This window comes from Temnothorax nylanderi, unplaced genomic scaffold, assembly GCF_030848795.1.
Source record: "Temnothorax nylanderi isolate EJ_2023f unplaced genomic scaffold, tnyl_v1.0 TNYL_tig0102_pilon, whole genome shotgun sequence".
Lineage (NCBI taxonomy): Eukaryota > Metazoa > Arthropoda > Insecta > Hymenoptera > Formicidae > Temnothorax > Temnothorax nylanderi.
The window spans coordinates 110,732-133,481 of NW_027249164.1; the positions used below are offsets into that span (position 1 = coordinate 110,732).

At 28.8% G+C, this 22,750-nt stretch overlaps 4 protein-coding genes and 1 pseudogene across 4 annotated transcripts; all 5 read right to left on the reverse strand.

The window, feature by feature from the left end:
- Positions 1-4,050: 4,050 nt before the first annotated feature.
- LOC139775644 (uncharacterized) lies at positions 4,051-7,110 on the reverse strand. The gene is made up of 9 exons (XM_071711813.1): positions 6,967-7,110; positions 6,552-6,671; positions 6,335-6,452; positions 5,811-6,072; positions 5,498-5,650; positions 5,279-5,369; positions 4,719-4,855; positions 4,289-4,421; positions 4,051-4,192 (listed from the first exon to the last, which is right to left on the reverse strand). The coding sequence occupies exons 1-9, from the start codon at positions 7,108-7,110 to the stop codon at positions 4,139-4,141; spliced, it is 1,212 nt and encodes a 403-aa protein (XP_071567914.1). The 3' UTR covers positions 4,051-4,138.
- Positions 7,111-7,694: 584 nt separating this feature from the next.
- Positions 7,695-9,747, reverse strand: LOC139775687 (odorant receptor 9a-like). Its single transcript, XM_071711907.1, has 6 exons — positions 9,415-9,747; positions 9,051-9,203; positions 8,861-8,951; positions 8,390-8,526; positions 7,937-8,069; positions 7,695-7,839 (listed from the first exon to the last, which is right to left on the reverse strand). Exons 1-6 carry the CDS (start codon positions 9,669-9,671, stop codon positions 7,789-7,791), a joined length of 822 nt encoding a protein of 273 aa, XP_071568008.1. The 5' UTR covers positions 9,672-9,747; the 3' UTR covers positions 7,695-7,788.
- Positions 9,748-11,303: 1,556 nt separating this feature from the next.
- LOC139775707 (odorant receptor 63a-like) lies at positions 11,304-14,395 on the reverse strand. The gene is made up of 9 exons (XM_071711944.1): positions 14,252-14,395; positions 13,795-13,914; positions 13,580-13,697; positions 13,014-13,275; positions 12,671-12,832; positions 12,490-12,580; positions 12,054-12,190; positions 11,659-11,791; positions 11,304-11,577 (listed from the first exon to the last, which is right to left on the reverse strand). The coding sequence occupies exons 1-9, from the start codon at positions 14,393-14,395 to the stop codon at positions 11,524-11,526; spliced, it is 1,221 nt and encodes a 406-aa protein (XP_071568045.1). The 3' UTR covers positions 11,304-11,523.
- Positions 14,396-15,052: 657 nt separating this feature from the next.
- LOC139775688 (uncharacterized) lies at positions 15,053-18,858 on the reverse strand (annotated as a pseudogene).
- A 333-nt stretch (positions 18,859-19,191) lies between these two features.
- LOC139775679 (odorant receptor 2a-like) lies at positions 19,192-22,722 on the reverse strand. Its single transcript, XM_071711893.1, has 6 exons — positions 21,706-22,722; positions 20,766-20,906; positions 20,563-20,653; positions 20,099-20,235; positions 19,455-19,587; positions 19,192-19,371 (listed from the first exon to the last, which is right to left on the reverse strand). The coding sequence occupies exons 1-6, from the start codon at positions 21,999-22,001 to the stop codon at positions 19,318-19,320; spliced, it is 852 nt and encodes a 283-aa protein (XP_071567994.1). The 5' UTR covers positions 22,002-22,722; the 3' UTR covers positions 19,192-19,317.
- Positions 22,723-22,750: the final 28 nt, after the last annotated feature.

A 22,750-nucleotide genomic window follows, 5' to 3' on the forward strand; every position in this document is an offset into this window, starting at 1 on the left:
TCGAAGGTGATAATTAAAGATTATTAAAGAGATTATTAAATTGGAATCACAATGATATGGTGTTTTAAGGTGTCTTAAGAATATCTGTGGCTAATAAAATTAATATTTTAATAACAGTTCATTTAATTAATGCAATATATAATACTATCAACTTTGTTATATATTGAAGTACATAATTACTATCTTTATATAAAATAAATAATAGAAAAAGCTTTTAAATTTTTAGAGTTATAACAAATTAATTTGTAGTACCTACCGTTACTGAGTAAAGAAATATAACATTAAGTTTTAAGAAATTTTAAAAAAGAATAAAAAGGATTGAATAAGAGGGCGATATCATTTTATATTATGGGATAAATATAACATAAATCTCTTTATTACAATTTATTAACATTGATATTAAACAAAGATAAATTAGTGAAGAACTAGAAAATAATGCTGTAATCATTCTTGGAGTGATAAAAACGCTGTGAAGTAAGACATGGCCACTCGTATTACCTTAAAAGAATTAAATTAATTATTTTATACATGATACTATTATAAGAAAGATGATACGCTTTGTACAGCTTTGCGCAATTTACTTACCGCCGCATAGGTAGCGATGGATAACGGAATCACATTACCTGCTTTTAATACGCATGGCGTATTAGTTCTGTAAAGAGTTATTATCAACAAAGATTTTAGTCTAGGTGAGAAATGGTACCATTCTGCCGCGTATCTGTAAACGTAGAATCAATTATTGATTTTTATTGCCTTTCCAAGGAAGGTTACGTTTAAATAAATAATGAAACTTATTTGTTGCAACATGAGTATATTAAAAATGGTATATGATGCAATGTATTACACAAAATAATTTACAAGAATTTATTAATGATTTCTATTATTAATGATTTCTAAATTAGTAACATTTTTATAAGTGTTATTAAAAATTTTAAATAAATTTGAATAAAATTTCATGTTTAAGAGATCTTATGAATGATTATCTTATGAATAATAATACAAAGCTATGGTCTTATTAAAAAAAAAACTATGTCTATTATATGTATTAGGATATAAAGTCATTATTACGCTTGATAGAATATATTCTGACTTTCATCCATTAATCTCTGACTTGAATAACACACAATCATCAGAGTCACCAATAGTCCGACGATTATAAATGCGAATTTCATCAATTCTTTCAATTGGTGTAATACATGTATGATCTACAAATATAAATAATCGACAATTCTTGCATGAAAAGTATTATATAATTATCTGAAATATAATTTAATTTTTTAATTTTAAGTAATTATATTTCTTTGATGTAAAAAAAAATATTAATCTTAGAGCACACTAAAATCAAGTAGATTTTATGTAATTATGTAATAATTATCAGTTTTTGTAACATTTATTTTATATAACTGTATTTATATTTTTTGTTGGCAAGATATCTTAGATGAATAATTTTTTTATGCTTACCCGTACTCCAACTAAACTGAACGTTGCAACAATCAATAATAACAAAAGTAACGAAAGTTCTTGATATGACAATTCCAATATTTTTACAAACCTGTGGAATAAAAATGATGTTAGTACGTCAAAACTTTTTGCATACAGGCAACAATATGATATTTTAATAACATGCACTTAATTTATAGAGAAACTCTTACTCTATAGCAAGTTGATGTTTCTTTAAACATATTATATATTCTCGATATATTATTTCCTCGCTTGACGAATCAAGCTCCATATTCGCGCGATATCCACATTCACCGATCTTGCCGTTATTCACTTTTGAAAATATATTTTTAACTTGCTTACTGCGAAACGTAAACTTTACTGTATAACACGAAAGCTAAATAAATTATACAATACATAACATATGTATTATGTTATGAACAGAAAATACAAATAAAATTTACACAGTCTTACAGTAATAATAATAATAATATTGTTATTGTATATATTCATTTTGCGCATTGAAATTATCATTATAGTTGCAATGTATTTACCTGATAGCCGAAAATAAACTGCATGCGTGAGCAGTGCATATGACATGCATCGCATCAACACCCACCATGATGGTCATACCTACCATGATTACAGTGGTGGTGTAACAAAAAATTGGTACAAAGTAATCGTATTTATCCACTCTGAATTCAACTTCTATTAGGAAAAATCGCGGACGTGATTCATTAAGTGGTATTACAATATCTAGGAGCAGCGGTGTTAACGGTACTGTTAGAGATACCGAACACATCAAATATATTATTGCTGTAATATTATGTATATATAATGAAAGTAAGATTGTTTCTTTAATAATATAGATTTATATTATTAGAGTAATAATATATGATTATCAGAGCATATAATTATCACCATTTGGCACGTCTATAATAAATCTGCCGTTAGCGAAAATTGTATTAAATTTCTTTATAATTTTAATGTTGAATTTGTTAAATTTCAGTAGGAAATATCTGCACAACTCATTTGCAATTTACTAGCTCATAAAATTTTTAATTATACTAGACATCACAGACGCGCGCTTCGCGCGCGTTATTTGGCTTTAACATTACACACAACTGTCAAAATATACGATGACAGCTACTCATAAAGTATATGATGATGATGATGATGATGATTATTCTCTTCTGTCAGCATAGAATTATATGCTTTAAGAATATTACCATTGCAATATGTACGTACTCACTCGCGTAATACTTTGTAAACTTTCGCGACAGCAAAGAATAATTTTTCAAAACGCAAACTTCCGTATCATTCGTAAATATGTCCCAATGTTCATCAATGGCTACGTACAATCGTTGCAACTGATTAAAACAAACATAAAAACGATATAACATATAAACATATAAAATTTTACTAAGATAATTATAGCTGAAAAAAAAATAATGACAATATGATACAGTTTTGCAAATTTACTTTGTCGTGATTCCAAATATCATGCAACGCTCTTGCAATAAAAGCGGTCAATAAAATGAATTGATACAAGGCATCAAAAACCATTCGTGGATCACCCCAATGATCATACAGCAGTAGTATCTGCGTATAACATAAAATTAAGTATGTTACAAATATGTATATCGTTAGAAGATCGATCGTACGGAAATACGATATTGTTAACTGACCGTTAATTATTGCATCAGGTGTATGTGTGTGTTACACTGATTGTGAGACATATTATTTCACAATATAATAACATTTGTGACAATATTATATTATATGTATGTGCTTTACGATTAAATAATAATATTTTGAATGACGGAACATTATGAACGCTAATAGTACATTTTTTCAAATTGAAATATACACCCTACGTATCGACGGATACGCATTACCTCAAACGGATAGTAACTTATTTCCAATAGCAAGCAGAACGTCCGTAACGAATTTCTCACATGCTTACTTTGAAAGGGCCAGAGACCTGTAGTTGATAAAAGCACTCGATTCATATTGTACTCTCGCAGAAAATTCGCTAGCATGACTAATGTTTACTCTCCGACGTACTAGAAGGAAATGATACGTGCCGAGTATGCTATCGATTTCTGAACATACAAGTTGCGGCACAAGAAATACTGTATATGTCATGCAATATCAGTCAGTAATTTTGCCCGTGTCAGTGTCTCATTTTTCTAATGGCAGAGTACGTCTATCTCTATCGATACTGAACCATTACTTTCACTATCTTCAAATGTGTCTTCTGTTAGACATCTTTCTAGCTTGACACGTTATATGGTAACATAAGTGTCGTATAGACATATACAGTATAGCACACTGCATTACGGAATAATTGAGAATGACAATGTAGACGCATGATGATTTCCCGTTTTCCGGCGACCGTATTGAAAATTATTCTTCTCTGAAATTTTCAGTCGATTTTAAATAGTTCAACTGTTCGAATATCTTTGTCGAGTATCTTTGAAAGTAGAAAATGATGAAATAAAACGAAATCAAATAAGTTCAAAGATCAAATATAATAATCTAAAGAAGCAGAAAAAATTGTAGAAGGATAGAAAAACAGATGGTAAAATTTTCCCGAAACTAAATATATCATCGAAATACAATTTATTGACATTCAGATCAAAATGTATTATACATATAAAATTGTATAGTGAACAGTTAATTGAAAATTCGGCAATCACTCTTGGAATGACTTGAACGCTGCAAAGTAAGACATAGCCATTCGTACAACCTTAAATCGAATACACAAAAGGTATAACTTGCTTTGTACATGCATATGTAATATTCTTGTAAAAAGTAGCTTCACAACTTTGCGCATTCTACTTACCGCCGCATAGGTCGCGATACATAACGGAATCATCTTTCCTGCCTTCAGTCCACACGGAGTATTGCTTCTGTAAAGAGTTATCATCAATAAAGATTTTATTCTGGGCGAGAATTTGTACCATTCTGCAGCATATCTGTAAACAATATGCCAGCAACTGCTTTTAATTAAATTTTCGAAAAAAATTTATTAAAAAATAATTTGCAATAATGAAAGTAGTTAAATTACAAATATTGTGTATGTTAATTACATTTTTTAATTGTGTTGTATTAAAAGTATGTTGTATTTTAAGTCAAAGTATTTATTGTATTAAATTGTTAATTCAATAGATCTTACGAATGCTTATAGCTAAATTATTACTTTTGTGTAAAAAAATTGCTTTAAAATCGCTATATAATATATAATATATAATAAGGTATAAAATAATCATTACGCTCGATAAAATATGTTCTGACTTTCGTCCATTAATCTCTGACCGGAATAGCACACAATCAGTAAATCAAATAGCAACGCTGTGAATAGAAGCATGAATTTTAGCAGTTGCTGCATTTGATCTAACACATTAAGAATCTATAACAAATAAAAAGTATTACGTAATTATCCGCATAATAATTATAATTTTATTTAAGATAAAAAATTTTACGTTATATAGATATGTTATTGAGATAGATTTAAGATCGATGATAAAAATCGATCTAATTACAATTGTTTGCCTCTATCAGTATTGAAAAAAATGCAGAATTTTATTTCTTTTGTACAAACTTGATTTTGTATTTTTTATCCATCAGGATATAATCAATTTAGTTTATCATCAAGGGTGGTAGAATATAAATCGTTAGAATATGAATATGAGACTCAAGAAGTTGTGTACAAAAATACTAATTCAACCCTAAGGAATAAAAAGAGGGAAAATTCGACTATATAACAGTTTCGATTATCATGTATGCATATTTATACTAACGATATTTTATAGGAATAATTTCTAACGCTTACTCGGATTCCAACCAGACTTATATTTGCAAGAAGCAATAGTAATAAAAGTAATGAAAGGTCTTGAAAAGATGACTCCAATATATTAACAAACCTGGAATAGAAGTTACGTTAACAAGTTATATAAGCAGTAATATTATATTAAAAATACATACACATAGAGGAATATTTTACATATACAAAGATATTTATATAAGAAACAATTGAACAAGTGCTGCTTACTCTATCGCAAGTTGATGTTTCTTTAGACATATTATATATTCTCGATATATTACTTTCTCATTTAATGGATTAATTTCCATATTTACATGATATCCACATTTGCTGGGTTTATTGTTATTATTCGCTTTAGAAATTATATTCTCAATTTGCTTACTGTAAATATGAATTTATGATATCTCGTAAAAGTTACAAATATGTGTGATGTATATTATATATTAAAACACGTGCAGAAAATGTAGGTATTTGAAATTAGTGCCTTAAAATACTTATATGATATGCACTTAAATTATCATCATATCTGTAATGAATCTACCTGATAGCGGCAAATAAACTACACGCATGAGCGGCGCACGCGATATGCATACAATCGACGCCCATCGTAATGTTTACACCTGCCAGAATTACAGCAGTAGTATAACAAAAAATTGGTAAAAAGTAATCGTCTTTATTCACTCTGAATTCAACTTCGACCGCGAAGGATCGCGAACGTGATTCGTTAAAAGGCATCACAATGTCTAGCAATATTGGTGTTAATGGTACTGCTACCAATATCATTAGTATAACAATCATTAGCACTGTAATGTCCCGAAAGAGATGTGTATTTATTCAATAATATCAACCTAGAGTATCTTATAGAGTGACACTCTTTAGAAAATCTATTTTTAATGAAAATTTTGTTTAATTCCATTCTTCTTGCCTAGTTTGTATTAATATCGACGTAGCGAATATCATAACACTGTTTATAGTCACGATTTATATCATAAAAGTCTCAGTTACATTATTTTATTCTGTCGTCGACCCTATATACTCCATATTACAGCAATATAAGATGCTTACCTACGAAAAGTTTCGTAAACCTTCGTGATAGCAAAGAATAATCTTTCATGATTCGAACTTCCACATCGTCCGTAAATATGTCCCAATGTTCATCAATGGCTATGCACAACTGTTGCAACTGGTTATAACAAACATGGAAACGATTTAACATAAAATAATGTTCCTAAGATAATAATAGTTAGGAGGAATACGACAGTGTTCAGTTTTGCGAATTTACTCTGTTCTGATTCCAAATACTATGCAATGCCCTTGCAGTAAAAGAAGTCGTGAAAATAAATTGATAGCCGGCATCAAAAATCATTTGTGGATTGCCCCAATGATCATACAGCAAGAACATCTGCGTATATTGTTGAATTATCATATTTAAGTTTGTTACAAATATATAACTATAAAATCGATCGTAAATTGTTTTACTTATTTAATTAATCGTCACTAAATATTGCGTCAGATATGTATGTTATATTCAGACATATTTATAATATGTCTCTGATAACGTTTGTGCGCGGCAATATTATATACTTATATTTACTTTATGATAAATCAGATAAATGATCACATTATGATATACGGAATATTATGAACACTACATACGTATTTTCTCAAACCGAAATGTATTGATCAAGGCGCATTACCTCAAACGGATAATAACTTATTTCCAGTAGCAAGTAGATAGTTCGTAACGAATTTCTCACATGCTTACTTTGAAATGGCCAGAGACCTGAGATCGATAAAAGTACTCGGTTTATGTTGTACTCTCGCACAAAATTCTCTAGCATGACTAATATTTACTCTCCGACGTACTAAAAAGAAATGACATGTGTCGAGTATGCTCTCAATTTTGGAACATACAAATTGCGGCACAAGAAATGCTGTATATATCATGCGATGGCAGTAATTTTGCCAGTGTCAAAGTTTCATTTCTTTAATGGTAGTGTATGTCTATCTGTCGATACTAAACCATCACTTTCACCTTCTTCAAAAGTATTTTCTATATTAGACATCTTTCTAGTGCGACACGTTATAACATCGGCATAGTATAGGCATATTATAGTACAGCACAGTGTAACAAGATAATTGAAGGTAACGATAATAGTAGTGTAGACACGTGCTTGGTTTCCGACTGCATTGGAAACTCTTCTTTGCTAAACGTTTTTCAGTCGGTTTTAAGTACTTTAGCTGTTCGAATAGAGCCGAATATATCTTTGGAAGTAGTTGATGAAATAAAGTGAAATCGAATAAGTTTAGATATCATAAATACTGAAGTTTAAATATAATAAATATAATAATTCAAAGAAAGAGAGAAAATATTAAATGGAAATGTGCAGATGACATTAAGTTTCAAGATTACAGAAGGCAGATATATCATTGAAGTACAATTTATTGACGTTGAGATCACAGTATGTCAAACATACAAAAACATATCGGTGATGAGTTAGTTGAAAATTCAGTAATCACTATTTGAATGATGTAAACGCTGTAAAATATGACATGGCGATTCGTATTACCTTAAACAGAATACGAAAGAAGCCTAAGTTGTTTTATATATATATTTATACATAACATTAGTATAAGAAGCTTAACAGCTGTGCACATTTTACTTACCCCTGCATAGGTTGCGATAGATAATGGAAACATATTACCCGCCTTCAACCCACACGGAACATTACTTCTGTAAAGAGTTATCATCAACAAAGTTTTTAATCTAGGCGAGAATTTGTACCATTCTGCAGCATATCTGTAATCATAAATCAATAACAAGCTTTAATTAAATTTTTTAAATAACATTTATTAAAAGATAATTTGTCAAAATTAAAGTAGTTGCAAAAGTATTACACATTAAAGTATTACACATTAATATTTCGTGCGTTAATTGTATTTTTAATTATGTTCTATTGAAAGTATTTTAAGTCAAAAATAAGTTTTTTTTTCAATATATCTCAATTGAGTTTTTTGTTCAATATATCTGACAAGTGCTTATAGCTAAATTATTGTTAATTTTGTTTAAAAGAATTTTTATAACCGTCAATGTACGTTAAGGTAAAAAATAATTATTACGCTCCATGGAATATACTCTGACTTTCGTCCATTAATCTTTGACCAGAGTAGCATACAATCATCAAAGTCACCAGACATGCTGTGAATATAAACGTGAATTTTATCACTTCCCCCACTTGATTTAATACATAAATGATCTATAACAAATTAAAAGTATTACATTATCGAAAATATATAGTTATATTTCTATTCACAATAATAAAATTGGACTAACAATAAGACAAAATTTTATAATTTTATTTAATACGTAGAAAATTAAATTTAAGACGTATTTTAACAATATATAGTTTAATATCAAGGATATAATTAGCAAATTAATTCCATATAAAATTTTTTGTGTTCTGATAATTTGGCTTAGATAGCTTAATGTACCTAAAAGTCGACTATATTCTAATTTTGGTTCTTTTGTATGATTTTGTGTGACATATTTATATTTCATGACATTTTATGTGAATGATTTCTAATACGTACTCGAACTGCAATTAAACTTATAGTTCCAATAAGCAAAGCTAACAAAAGTAGTGAAAGCCCTTGATATGATGACTCCAATGTATTAACAAACCTAAAATAGAAATTATATAGAAAGAGAGAGAAAGAGGGCGGGGGGGACATTTTATATATAGAGAGATAATTAAGAAGGAATTTAACAAGATCTGCTTACTCTATAGCAAGTTGATGTTTCTTTAAACATATTATGTATTCCCGGTATATTATTTCCTCATTTAATAGATCAAGTTCCATATTTGTGCCGTGTCTACGTACGCTAATTTTATTTTTATTATTCGCGTTCGAAATTATATTCTCAACCTGTTTACTGTAAATATGGATACCTCGCAAAAGTTAAATAAAATATGTGTATATATAAGAAATACACGAAATATATATATATATATCATAAAACACATGTGCGAAAAATGTATATAAAATTAATGTGTTTTAAAATACTTATAACAATATTAGTATTATATTATATTATGTATACCTTACATGCATTTAAATTATAATCATATCTGCAATGGATGTACCTGATAGCGGCAAATAAACTACATGCATGAGCGGTGCATGCGAGATGCATTGCATCAACGCCCATTACGACGTTTACACCCACCGCAATTGTAAAAGCAGTATAACAATAAATTGGTAGAAAATAATCATCTTTATTCAGCCTGTAACTGACTTCGATTGCAAGAAATCGAGGACGTGGTTCGTTAAGAGGCATCACGATGTCTAGCAATATTGGTGTTAATGGTATCAATGTCAATATTGACATTATGCTAAACATTAACGCTGCAATATCCCGAGAAAGAAGTGCATTTAATAATATTAATCTAAAATATTTATACACAATTATTTGGCTTCTCTTTAGACAATCCGTTATTAAACGTCGTTTGAAATACTTTAGTAATCAAACGCCTTTTTTCTTGGATAAAATTTTTAATTTATATATTACTCTATTCTGTCAGCATGTGCCACTACATTCAACATCATCGTTGCAATGTAACGTGTACTTACTCGAGTAATATTTCGTAAATTTTCGTGACAGCATGGAATAATCTTTCATGACTCGAACTTCCATATCGTTCGTAAATATGTTCCAATGCTCGTCAATAGCTTGGTACAACCATCGCAACTGATTGCAACAAACATGGAAACGGTTTAACATGTTAGGTCTGAAAATAGTTTTACCGCAGTAAACATAAGTAAAAAGGAAAAGCAAATGTAACGCGTTACAGTTGTAAAAACTTGCCTTATCGTGATTCCAAAACTCATTCACTTGCCGCCCAGCGAAAGAGATCGACATCACAAGTTGGTAGCTGGCATCAAAAACCATTTGTGGATTGTCCCAATGATCGTACAACAACATTATCTGCACGTTGGATCATCATCCGTAAAATATTATAGTTGTACACGATTAATTAAATGAGAACTATGTTACTTTTGTATGTACGTTTAATCAGTAATTAATTATTATATCAAATATGTTACGTTATACACTTTTTATGATAGAACACATATATAAGACTTGTCGACGTTATAGTATACATGTGTCATACAATAAAAAATAGGATTTAAAATTATAAACATAAATGTGTATTTCTTCGATTTAAAATATGTTGGTCTGTGCGCGCATTACCTCGAAGGGAAGGTAACTTATTTCGAGCAGAAAGAAGAAAGTTCGCAAACAATTTCTCACGGATTTTCTTTGAAACGGCCAAAGGCCTATGGGCGACAAAAATACCCGGTTGACATTGTACTCTCGCAGAAAATTCTCTAGCATGATTATTCGTCCTGGTTGAACCACGACACCATTGAAAGACGACAACAGAATGACGCTTGCTACGCATGTTATTGATTTCTCAGCGTACAAGTCGTGGTGCGAATAACACAAAATTGTAGAATGTCCGCGATCGTCACTGTCAATTCATCAATTTGCGAATGTCAGTGTGTATTTAACACTAAACCATCACTTTCTTTATCTTTGAAATATTGTTTATTAGACCCTTTTGCAGAGTGACATGACATATTACAGTATGACATGTTATAATGTTATTCGATTGCGTGATACAATAGGAAATTGAGGGGTGACTATAATAATAATGTAGGCGCGTGTGCTGGTTTCATCTCTTATTTATGTCTGTCTCCTGTTTGCTTGCAAGAATATCTAGCAGGAAAGTAGGAAACGGTGAGATATTTTAAGAATAACGAACTGAGTCGAACTATAATAATCCAAAGGAATAAAGAAACTTGCAAGATATACAGAAAACAAAGATTATATTTAAAGATTTTTTACAAAAATAATGATATTAAATATGATATTAACATAAATATAATATTAAAATATTGTAATATTTAAAAAATAATGAAATTTGATAATTGATCGATGAAATTAATACAGAAAAATAGCATGAGCAAATTGAGTTTATAATAGATTAATTTAACACAACTAACTGAATAACGAAATGTTATGTTAGGCGAAAAGTGTACTTATCGAAAATCGATACAGCGTAAGGAATTGCTGATCGAATGCAACTATAACTTATCAAGTAAGTAAACAATATCTTAAACCTCTTTAATAGTTTATTGGCATTGAGACGAAACGAAGATCGGTGAAGAACTAATTGAACACTCAGTAATCAGTCTTGTATTGATAATAACGCTGTGAAGTAAGACATAGACATTCGTATCACCTTAAAATGAATGGATAAATTATATTACAGATTAATGTACAACATTGTCATAAAGAAGTAACTTTACAATATTTTAATTACCTTTGCATAAGTCGCGATGGATAACGGAATCATATTGCCTGCCTTTAATCCGCACGGTACATTACTTCTGTACAGAGTTATTCTCAATAATGATTTTAGTCTAGGTGAGAACTTGTACCATTCTGTAGCGTATCTGCAATCATAAATTCAATAATTGACTTTAAGTTAATTTAAAAAAAATATGCTTAAGTGGAAAATTTAAATATTTTTTACAAGATGCAAGTATGTATAATATGGTAGACATATGAGAATTTATTAAAAAATAATTTCTAAGATTTAAAGTACTTAAGTTATTTATAACATATTAATCGAATTTTTTAATTACGTTTTATATTAAAACTTAATATCTATTTATCTATCTATCTATCTATGTTAAGATGTAAAATAATTATTACACTGCATAGAATATATTCTGACTTTCATCCATTATTCTCTGGCCGGAGTAACACGTGATCATCAGAGAAAACAATGTTGATGTAAATACAAGCACAAATTTTATCACTGTTCCCAACTGATCTAATACATAAATGATCTATAACAGATTAAAAGTATTACGTAACTATTTGTAATATATAATTATATTTTTATTTAAAGTAAAAAAAAACACTAATTTTACATTGCGTAAAAATAAGATTTTTGTATAAAAAGAGTTTACAGCTTTTATTTGCGGTAAAAAAATTACATATTTATAAATTTTATATAAAAGAATTTAAGTTGGATATAGAAATCCAGCTATTTCACAATTTTTATTGTTTTGTATGATTGTATATTTATATTCTCTATTAGAGGAGAAAGTCGCGTCATATGTAGGTATACAATTATAATACATACTCGAAGTCCAATCAGACACAAAATTCCAATAAACAATATCAATATAACTAATGCACATCCTTGATATGAGGAATTTAATATGTCCACAAATCTATAGAATATTAACACGTTGAGTATAAGTAGAAATATTATATTTTAAAAAATGTCATGAAAAAGACATGATTTGTCAAAAGTTACTTACTCTATAGCAAGTTGATGTTTTTTTAAACATCTTATGTATTCCTGGTACATCATTTCTTCGCTTGATACACACAATTCAAATTTCTTATTTATATTAAACTTATTTTCCCTAACATCATTGTTATTGTCGTCCACTTTTAACATTACATTTTCGATTTTCTTACTGCGAAATAAATTTTACTTTTGTGGAATTCAAATAGAAAACATATAGCACGTAGCATATATGTATATTATATATATACATTTGCGGAAAATATACATAAAATTAGAATCTTGTTTAAATAATAATATTATTATTATTACATACATTATGCGCGTGTTATCTTCATACTTTATCTGTTTACCTGACAGCCGCAAATAAACCACATGCATGAGCAGTGCATGCAATATGCATTGCATCGACGCCTAACGCGATGAATGCACCCGCCACAATTACAGCAGAAGTATAAAAAAAAATTGGTAGAAAGTAATCATCTTTATTCACCCTGAATTCGATTTCCATCGCAAAGAATCGCGGACGTGATTCATTAAGTGGAACTATTATGTCTAGGAATACTGGTGTTAATGGCATTATCATAACCACCAATAATATAGAAAAAAATAGCACTGTAATATTATGAAAGACAGATGTTTTATTTTTTCAAGAATATTAATTTATAAAGCAGTTTTTTCAAGTTATCACCATTTAGTTCGTCTAAACGAATCTGTACTTAATAAGAATTTTTTCAAATTTTATTAAATTCTATATTAAATTCTACTAAATTTTATTTTGCTTTCATAATACGTTAATTTCTAGTAGCAAAAATTCTCCCAATTGACTTTATTCTTAAATCATAAAATTTTTTATACATATTACATTAATCAATCAGCATATGATATTAATGCTCCATTCATAGCAATATGTACTCACTTGTATAAAATTTCACAAATGTTCGCGATAACATAGAATATTCTTTCATGATTTGTATTTCTATATCATCCGTAAATATATTCCAATGCTTGTCCATGGCTTCGTACATCCATCGCATCTGATTACAATAAATATGAAAGAACGATTTAACATATGTATTATATAGATATAACATGTATATCTATATAAAAACTAACGCAATTTTTAAAATATACCTTGTCATGGTTTAAAACATCTTTTAAATGTCTCATGACAAAAGCAGTCAAGATTAAAGTTTGATAGCCACCTTCAAAAATCAATTGCGCATCGTCCGAATGATCGTAGAATAGTAATATCTGTATATAACATGGAGTCATTATTCATAAATTTATATATATATATATATATATATATATATATATATATGTATACATTATACAAATGCGATTAAAATGGAAACTTAACGCATTTCTCTGATTAATCGTTAATTGTTATATGAAATATGTTACATTGAAACCTATAATTTATGTCTTACAAACACACATATACACACGACACGTACAATATTATTATACATTTGTTTATTTATATATGTTGTACGATAAAAAATAATAATTAGCATTATAACAACTTTTCAACGCTAATTAGAAATATTTGTTGTCTCAATGAAATGTATCGATGAATGCACATTACCTCGAATGGATAATAACTTATTTCGAGCAAAAAGCAAAAAGTCCATAATAAACTTCTCACGAGTTTATCCTGATACGGCCAGAGACCTGTGGTCGACAACAATATCCGGTTGATATTGTACTCTCGTAGAAAATTCTCTAACATGATTATTCGTACCTGAATGTCCAAAGGCTAACAACAGAATGAAGCGTGGCACTCATGCCATTGACTCCTCAGTGTAAAAGTCGCGGCAGAAATAACACGAAATTATAGTATGTCCGGAATCGTCACTGTTCATCAATTCGCTGATGGCAGAGCGTGTCTAAACCGCCACTTTCTTCATCTGTGAGATAACGTTTATTGATCACTTTGTAGAGTGGCATGTGATAGCAGTGCTATTACATGATACAACACGAAGTTGACGGTGACTATAATAATAATGTTAGGCGCGTACGTGTGCTGGTTTCCTGTCTTATTCATGTATCTTTCTTCTGTTTGGTAGAATATTTTACTGTTAGTTTTAAGTACTTCGACTGCACGCACAGAATTGAGTTCACCTTTACAAACAGGAAATGGGGTAAGGAAAGAAAAACAAGCTTACAGTTGAATTATAATAATCCAAAAGAATAGAGAAAGTTAGAGAACATACAGAAAGCAAAGATCAATTTTAAAGATTCACAAAGCTAAGAAAAATAATGATATTAACATGAAAAATATAATATCAAATATAAAAAATTAATATCATTTTAAATGTTTAAGGAATAAGGAAACTCAATAACTGACCGATAAAATTAATGAAGAAAAACACATAGCATAAACAAACTAGCTTCATAATAGTTTAATTTATAATACAACTACTGAATAACAGAATACTGTGTTTAATGAAAATCGGATAAGAAGTATCTGTTCGGATAAAACTTATAATTGCATTATTGAATAAATCTAGCACTGCAAATCTCTTTACTACTAATTTCTTGTCATTGAGACAAAACAAAGATGTATCGATGAAAAACTAATTGAACACTCAATAATCATTCTTGCATTGATAATAACGCCGTGTAGTAAGACATAGACATTCGTACCACCTTAAAATGAATGGATAAATTATATTGGAGATTAATATACATAACATTGTCATAAAAAAGTGACTTTACTGTATTTTAATTACCGTTGCATAAGTCGCGATGGATAACGGAATCATATTGCCTGCCTTTAATTCGCATGGTGTACTACTTCTGTAAAGAGTTATTATCAATAAAGATTTTAGTCTAGGTGAGAACTTGTACCATTCTGCAGCGTATCTGCAATCGTAAATTGAATAATTAATTTTAAGTTAATTTTTTAAGGGAAATTATGCTCACAAGTGGAAAATTGAAACAATTTTTCTTAGATGCGATTGTTAGTACGTGTAATATAATAGATACACTTGAAAAGAATTTATTATTTTTTCAGGAGATTCAATGCTGAAGTGGAAAATTTAATACAATTTTTTGAAGGCGCGATTGTCATTACGTGTAATATGACTGACGTGTGTAAAAAAAATTTATTACAAAGGAATTTCTAAGATTACTTAAGATTACTTAATTAAAAATTACAAGATTATAAAGTAAATTTAAATTAAATTTTTCATGGCTCCTATATTAATTAAATTTTTAAATTACGTTTTTTACCAAAACTGTTTTAAATGGCAGTGATTAAATTAACGTTTACGTTTAAGAGATCTTATACCATGCTTATAGAAAAAATTATTGCTACATAATTCTGTTTGAAAAAAGCTGCATAAGCTCCAATACGTGTTATAGTATAAAATAGTTATTACGCTCCATGGAATATATTCTGACTTTCATCCATTATTCTCTGACCGCAGTAACATGTGATCAATACATTAAACAATACTCCCACGAATATAAGCACAAGCTTTATCACTGCTTCCAATTTATCTAATACATTAACGATCTATAACAGATTAAAAGTATTACATAACTATTCGTAATATATAATTACACGTATTTTTAAAATAGAAAACCTTTATCTTATAGTATGAAAATATAAGACTTTTGTATATTAAGATTTATTAGAGATTTCAATAAATTGCGTTGAAAAAATTGTACATACAAATAGAAATTTAATTAACCAAAAACAAGTCGATCTCAAATGAACAGGAAATATAGAAATCCAACTATATTATAGTTTTTATTATTTTACATGATTGTAAATTTATATTCTATATTAGAAGAGAGTATATTACATGTTATATATGCAATTATAACACTTACTCGAAGTCCAATTAGATTCACGATTAGAATAAGTATTATTAATTGAATCAATGCATATCCTTGATGCGATGAATTTAATACATCAACAAATCTAGGGAATAGAAATAATGTTAACAAATTAACTTTTGAGTATAAGCTGTAACATTATATCAATATCAATATATTATATATAAAAGACAAATTAAGAAACAATTTCACCAAAATTGATGCTTACTTTATAGCAAGCTGATGTTTTTTTAAACATATTACGTATTTCCAGTATATCATTTCTTCGCTTGATACACACAAATCAAATTTCTTATTTATACTAGACTTATTTTCCCTAATATCATTGTTATTGTCGTCCACTTTTAACATTATATTTTCGATTTTCTTACTGCGAAATAAATTTTACTATACTTTTGTAGAATTCAAATAGAAAACATATAGCACGTAGCATATATGTATATTACATATATACATTTACGGAAAATATACATAAAATTAGAATCTTGTTTAAATAATAATATTATTATTATTATTACATATATACATTATGCGCGTGTTATCTTCATACTTTATCTGCTTACCTGACAGCCGCAAATAAACCACATGCATGAGCAGTGCATGCAATATGCATTGAATCAACGCCTAACCCGATGAGTGCATTCGCCACAATTAAAGCAGAAGTATAAAAAAAAATTGGTAGAAAGTAATCATCTTTATTCACCCTGAATTCGATTTCCATCGCAAAGAATCGCGGGCGTGATTCATTAAGTGGAACTATTATGTCTAGGAATACTGGTGTTAATGGTATTATTATAATCGCCAATAATAAAGAAAAAAATTGCACTGTAATATTATGAAAGACAGATGTTTTATTCTTTCAATAATATTAATTTATAAAGCAGTTTTTTCAAGTTATCACCGTTTAGTTCGTCTAAACGAATCTGTACTTAATAAGAATTTTTTCAAATTTTATTAAATTCTATATTAAATTCTACTAAATTTTATTTTGGTTTTATAATACGTTAATTTCTAGTAGCAAAAATTCTCCCAATTGACTTTATTCTTAAATCGTAAAATTTTTTATACATATTACATTAATCAATCAGTATATGATATTAATCCTTTATTCATAACAATATGTACTCACTTGTATAAAATTTCACAATTGTTCGCGATAACGTAGAATATTTTTTCATGATTCGTATTTCTATATCATCCGTAAATATATTCCAATGCTTGTCCATGGCTTCGTACATCCATCGCATCTGATTGTAATAAATATGAAAGAACGATTTAACATATGTATTATATTGATATAACATATCTATATAAAACCTAACGCAATTTTTAAAATATACCTTGTCACGGTTCAAAACATCTTTTAAATGTCTTATGACAAAATCAGTCAAGACTAGAGTTTGATAGCCACCTTCAAAAATCAATTGCGCATCATCCGGATGATCTTAGAATAGTAATATCTGTATATAACATGGAGTCATTATTCATTAATTTATATATACACATTATACAAATGCGATTAAAATGGAAACTTAACGCATTTCTCTGATTAATCGTTATTTGTTATATAAAATATGTTACATTGAAACCTACAATTTATGTCTTACAAACACACATATACACACGACACGTACAATATTAGTAATATTACATTTGTTTATTTATATTACATATATTTATATATGTTGTACGATAAAAAATAATAATTAGCATTATAACAATTTTTCAACGCTGATTAGAAATATTTATTGTCTCAATGAAATGTATCGATGAATGCACATTACCTCGAATGGATAATGACTTATTGCAAGCAAAAAGCAGAAAGTCCATAATAAATTTCTCACGAGTTTATCCTGATACGGCCAGAGACCTGTGGTCGTCAACAATATCCGGTTGATATTGTACTCTCGTAGAAAATTCTCTAACATGATTATTATTCGTGCCTGAATGTCCAAAGACTAACAACAGAATGAACCGTGGCACTCATGCCATTGACTCCTCAGTGTAGAAGTCGCGATAGGAGGTAGAAATAACATGAAATTATAGTATGTCCGGAATCGTCACCGTTCATCAATTCGCTGATGGCAGAGCGTGTCTAAACCGCCACTTTTTTCATCTGTGGGATAACGTTTATTGAACACTTTGTAGAGTGACATGTGATAGCAGTGCTATTACATGATACAACACGAAGTTGACGGAGACTATAATAATAATGTAGGCGCGTGTGCTGGTTTCCTGTCTTATTCATGTATCTTTCTTCTGTTTGGTAGAATATTTTACTGTTAGTTTTAAGTACTTCGACTGCACGCACAGAATTGAGTTCACCTTTACAAACAGGAAATTGGGTAAAGAAAGAAAAACGAGCTTACAGTTGAATTATATAATAATCCAAAAGAATAGAGAAAGTTAGAGAACATACAGAAAGCAAAGATCAATTTTATATAAAGATTCACAAAGCTCAGAAAAATAATGATATTACCATGAAAAATATAATATCAAATATAAGAAATCAATATCATTTTAAATGTTTAAGAAATAAGGAAACTCAATAACTGACCGATAAAATTAACGAAGGAAAGCATATAGCATAAACAAACTAGCTTTATAATAGTTTAATTTATAATACAACTACTGAATAACAGAATACTGTGTTTAATGAAAATCGCATAAGAAGTATCCGATCGGATAAAACTTATAATTGCATTATTGAATAAATATAGCACCGCAAATCTCTTTACTACTAATTTATTGTCATTGAGACAAAACAAAGATGTATCGATGAAAAACTAATTAAACGCTCAATAATCAGTCTTGTATTGATAATAACGCTGTGTAGTAAGACATAGACATTCGTACCACCTTAAAATGAATGGATAAATTATATTGCAGATTAATATACATAACATTGTCATAAAAAAGTGACTTCACTGTATTTTACTTACCATTGCATAAGTCGCGATGGATAACGAAATCATATTGCCTGCCTTTAATTCGCATGGTGTACTACTTCTGTAAAGAGTTATTATCAATAAAGATTTTAGTCTAGGTGAGAACTCGTACCATTCTGCAGCGTATCTGCAATCGTAAATTGAATAATTAACTTTAAGTTAAATGTTTAAGGAAAATTATCCTCACAAGTGGAAAATTGAAACAATTTTTCCAAGATGCGATTGTTAGTACGTGTAACATGATAGATACTTGAAAAGAATTTATTATTTCTTCAGGAGATATTATGCTAAAGGGGAAAATTAATACAATTTTTTCCAGACGCGATTGTCATTACGTATAATATGACAGATGTGTGTGAAAAAAATGTATTACAAAAGAATTTCTAAGATTACTTAAGGTTACTTAATTAAAAATTACAAGATTATAAAGTACTTAAATTATTCGTTGCTTCCATATTAATCAAATTTTTAAATTATGTTTTTTATCAAGACTATTTTAAATGGCAGCGGTTAAATTAAATTTTACATTTAAGCGATCTTATGCTATGCTTATAGAAAAAATTATTGCTGCATAATTCTGTATGAAGAAAAGCTGCATAAGCTCCAATACGTGTGTTATGGTATAAAATAATTATTACGCTCCATAGAATATTTTCTGACTTTCATCCATTATTCTCTGTCCGGAGTAACATGTGATCAACAGACTACTCAATGATACCATTAATATAAGCACGAACTTTATCACTGTTTCCAATTGATCTAATATATAAAGGATCTATAACAGATAAAAAGTAATACATAACTATTCACAATATATAATTACACTATTATTTTAAATAAAGAACTTTAATTTTATAGTATGTAAATATTAGTAAGATTTTTGTATTAATATTTATTAGAGTTTTCAATAAATTGCGTTGAAAAAATTGTACATATAAATAGAAATTTAATTAAAATCAATCTAACTCGATCTCAAATGAATAGGAAATATAGAAATCCAGCTGTATATAACAGTTTTTATTATTTTACATGATTGTGAATTTATATTCTATATATTAGAAGAGAGTATATTACATATTATATGTGCAATTATAATACTTACTCGAAGTCCAATTACACTCATGGTTCCAATAACTATTATTAAAAAAGTTAATGCATATACCTGATACGATGCATTTAATATATCAACAAATCTACGGAATAGAAATAATGTTAGCAAATTAACTTTTGAGTATAAGCTGTAACATCATATCAATATTATATATAAAAGATAAATTAAGAAACAATTTCACCAAAATTGCTTACTTTATAGCAAGCTGATGTTTTTTTAAACATATTATGTATTTCCAGTATATCATTTCTTCAAGTTCCTCATTCATACCATGTTTATTTTCGCTAGTATCATTGTTATTGTCCACTTTTGAAATTATATTTTCCATTTGCTTACTGCGAAATAAATTTGGCAGTATTTTGCACAAATCAAATAAAATACGTATAACACATAGCATATACATTAGGGTGGAGCGAACTTGCATATAAAAAACAAAATTTTTGAATTTTATAACGCTACTAGGCGGAAAAGATGCGAATATGTCTAAAACTAATATCTGTAAAATTTCAACTTGATCGGAGCTCATCTTCTGCCTCCAACTTTTTTTTGAAAATTTTACTAACTGTAGGGTGAAGCAAAAAAAATTTTTTTTGAATTTTATAACGCCACTAGGCGGAAAAGATGCGAATATGTTTAAAACTAATATCTGTAAAATTTCAACTTGATCGGAGCTCATCTTCTGCCTCCAACTTTTTTTTGAAAATTTTACTAAGAGCAAAATTTTGAAAATTAAAAAAAAGACGCAGCTGAAAATTTTTTGGAAGTTTTAACTCTATTTTCATCAACAGTCCACAAATCTTTAGCTGCGTCTTTATTTAATTTTCAAAATTTTGCTCTTAGTAAAATTTTCAAAAAAAAGTTGGAGACAGAAGATGAGCTCCGATCAAGTTGAAATTTTACAGATATTAGTTTTAGACATATTCGCATCTTTTCCGCCTAGTAGCGTTATAAAATTCAAAAAAATTTTTTTTCGCTCCACCCTAATATACATATATTATATACAATAGATTTTCAGAAAATATATATAATATAAAATCAGAATCTTGTTAATTGTAATAATAATAATTGTAATAATAATAGAGCGTTACATGTGTTCTATCATATACGTCTTATCTTCATACTTCATCTGCTTACCTGACAGCCGCAAATAAGCTGCATGCATGCGAGGTACATGCGATATGCATTGTATCAACGCCTACCGTGATGTTTATACTCACAATAGCTAGAGCGGAAATGTAACAAAAAATTGGTAGAAAATATTCATCTTTATTCACTCTAAATTCGACTTCGATGACGAAGAATCGCGGACGTGATTCGTTAAGAGGCATTATGACATCTAAGAATATCGGTGTTAACGGCGTTATTATGAGCACCAATAACGTGATATAAAGTAGTACTGTAATATTATGAAAAAGAAATGCTTTATTCATTCAACATCAATTCTTCAATATTAATTTATAAGCAGTTCTAGAGCTCTATCACCGTTTAAATCTGCAACGGATTTGTACTTAGCAAAGAAATCCTATTAAATTTTATTTTGCTTTCGTAATACATTAATTTCCAGCAATAGAAATCTAGATTTCTCAGTCAACTTTGTTTTTATAAAATTAAAATTTCGTATAACATTCTTACTTTTACATTACATTATTCTATCAGCATATGACATTAACGTTTCATTCTTAGCAATATGTGTACTTACTTAAATAATATTTTACCAATTTTCGCGACAGCATGGAATATTCTTTCATGACTCGAATTTCTATATCATCCGTAAATATATTCCAGTGCTCGTCGATGGCTTCGCACATCCATCGCAACTGATTATAACAGAAACGTGGAGAAACGATTTAATATATATTATATCTCAAATAGTTTTAACAAAACATAAACGAAGTAAACATAATCAAAAAGAAATTGTGCTATCAAAAATAACACGATTTTTGAAACCCGTACCTTGTCATAATTCAAAATGCCATTCAAATGTCTTGCGACGAACGAGGTCGAGATTAAAACTTGAAAGCAACCGTCAAAAATTAATTGTGCATCGTCCGAATGATCATACAATAGTAATATCTGTATAAAATGTATATGTGATACGATGTTATAGCTTATATATGTACGATAAAAAATAATAAAAGTCAACAGTGCTTGAAAGTATTTTTTGTTTCAATAGAATGTG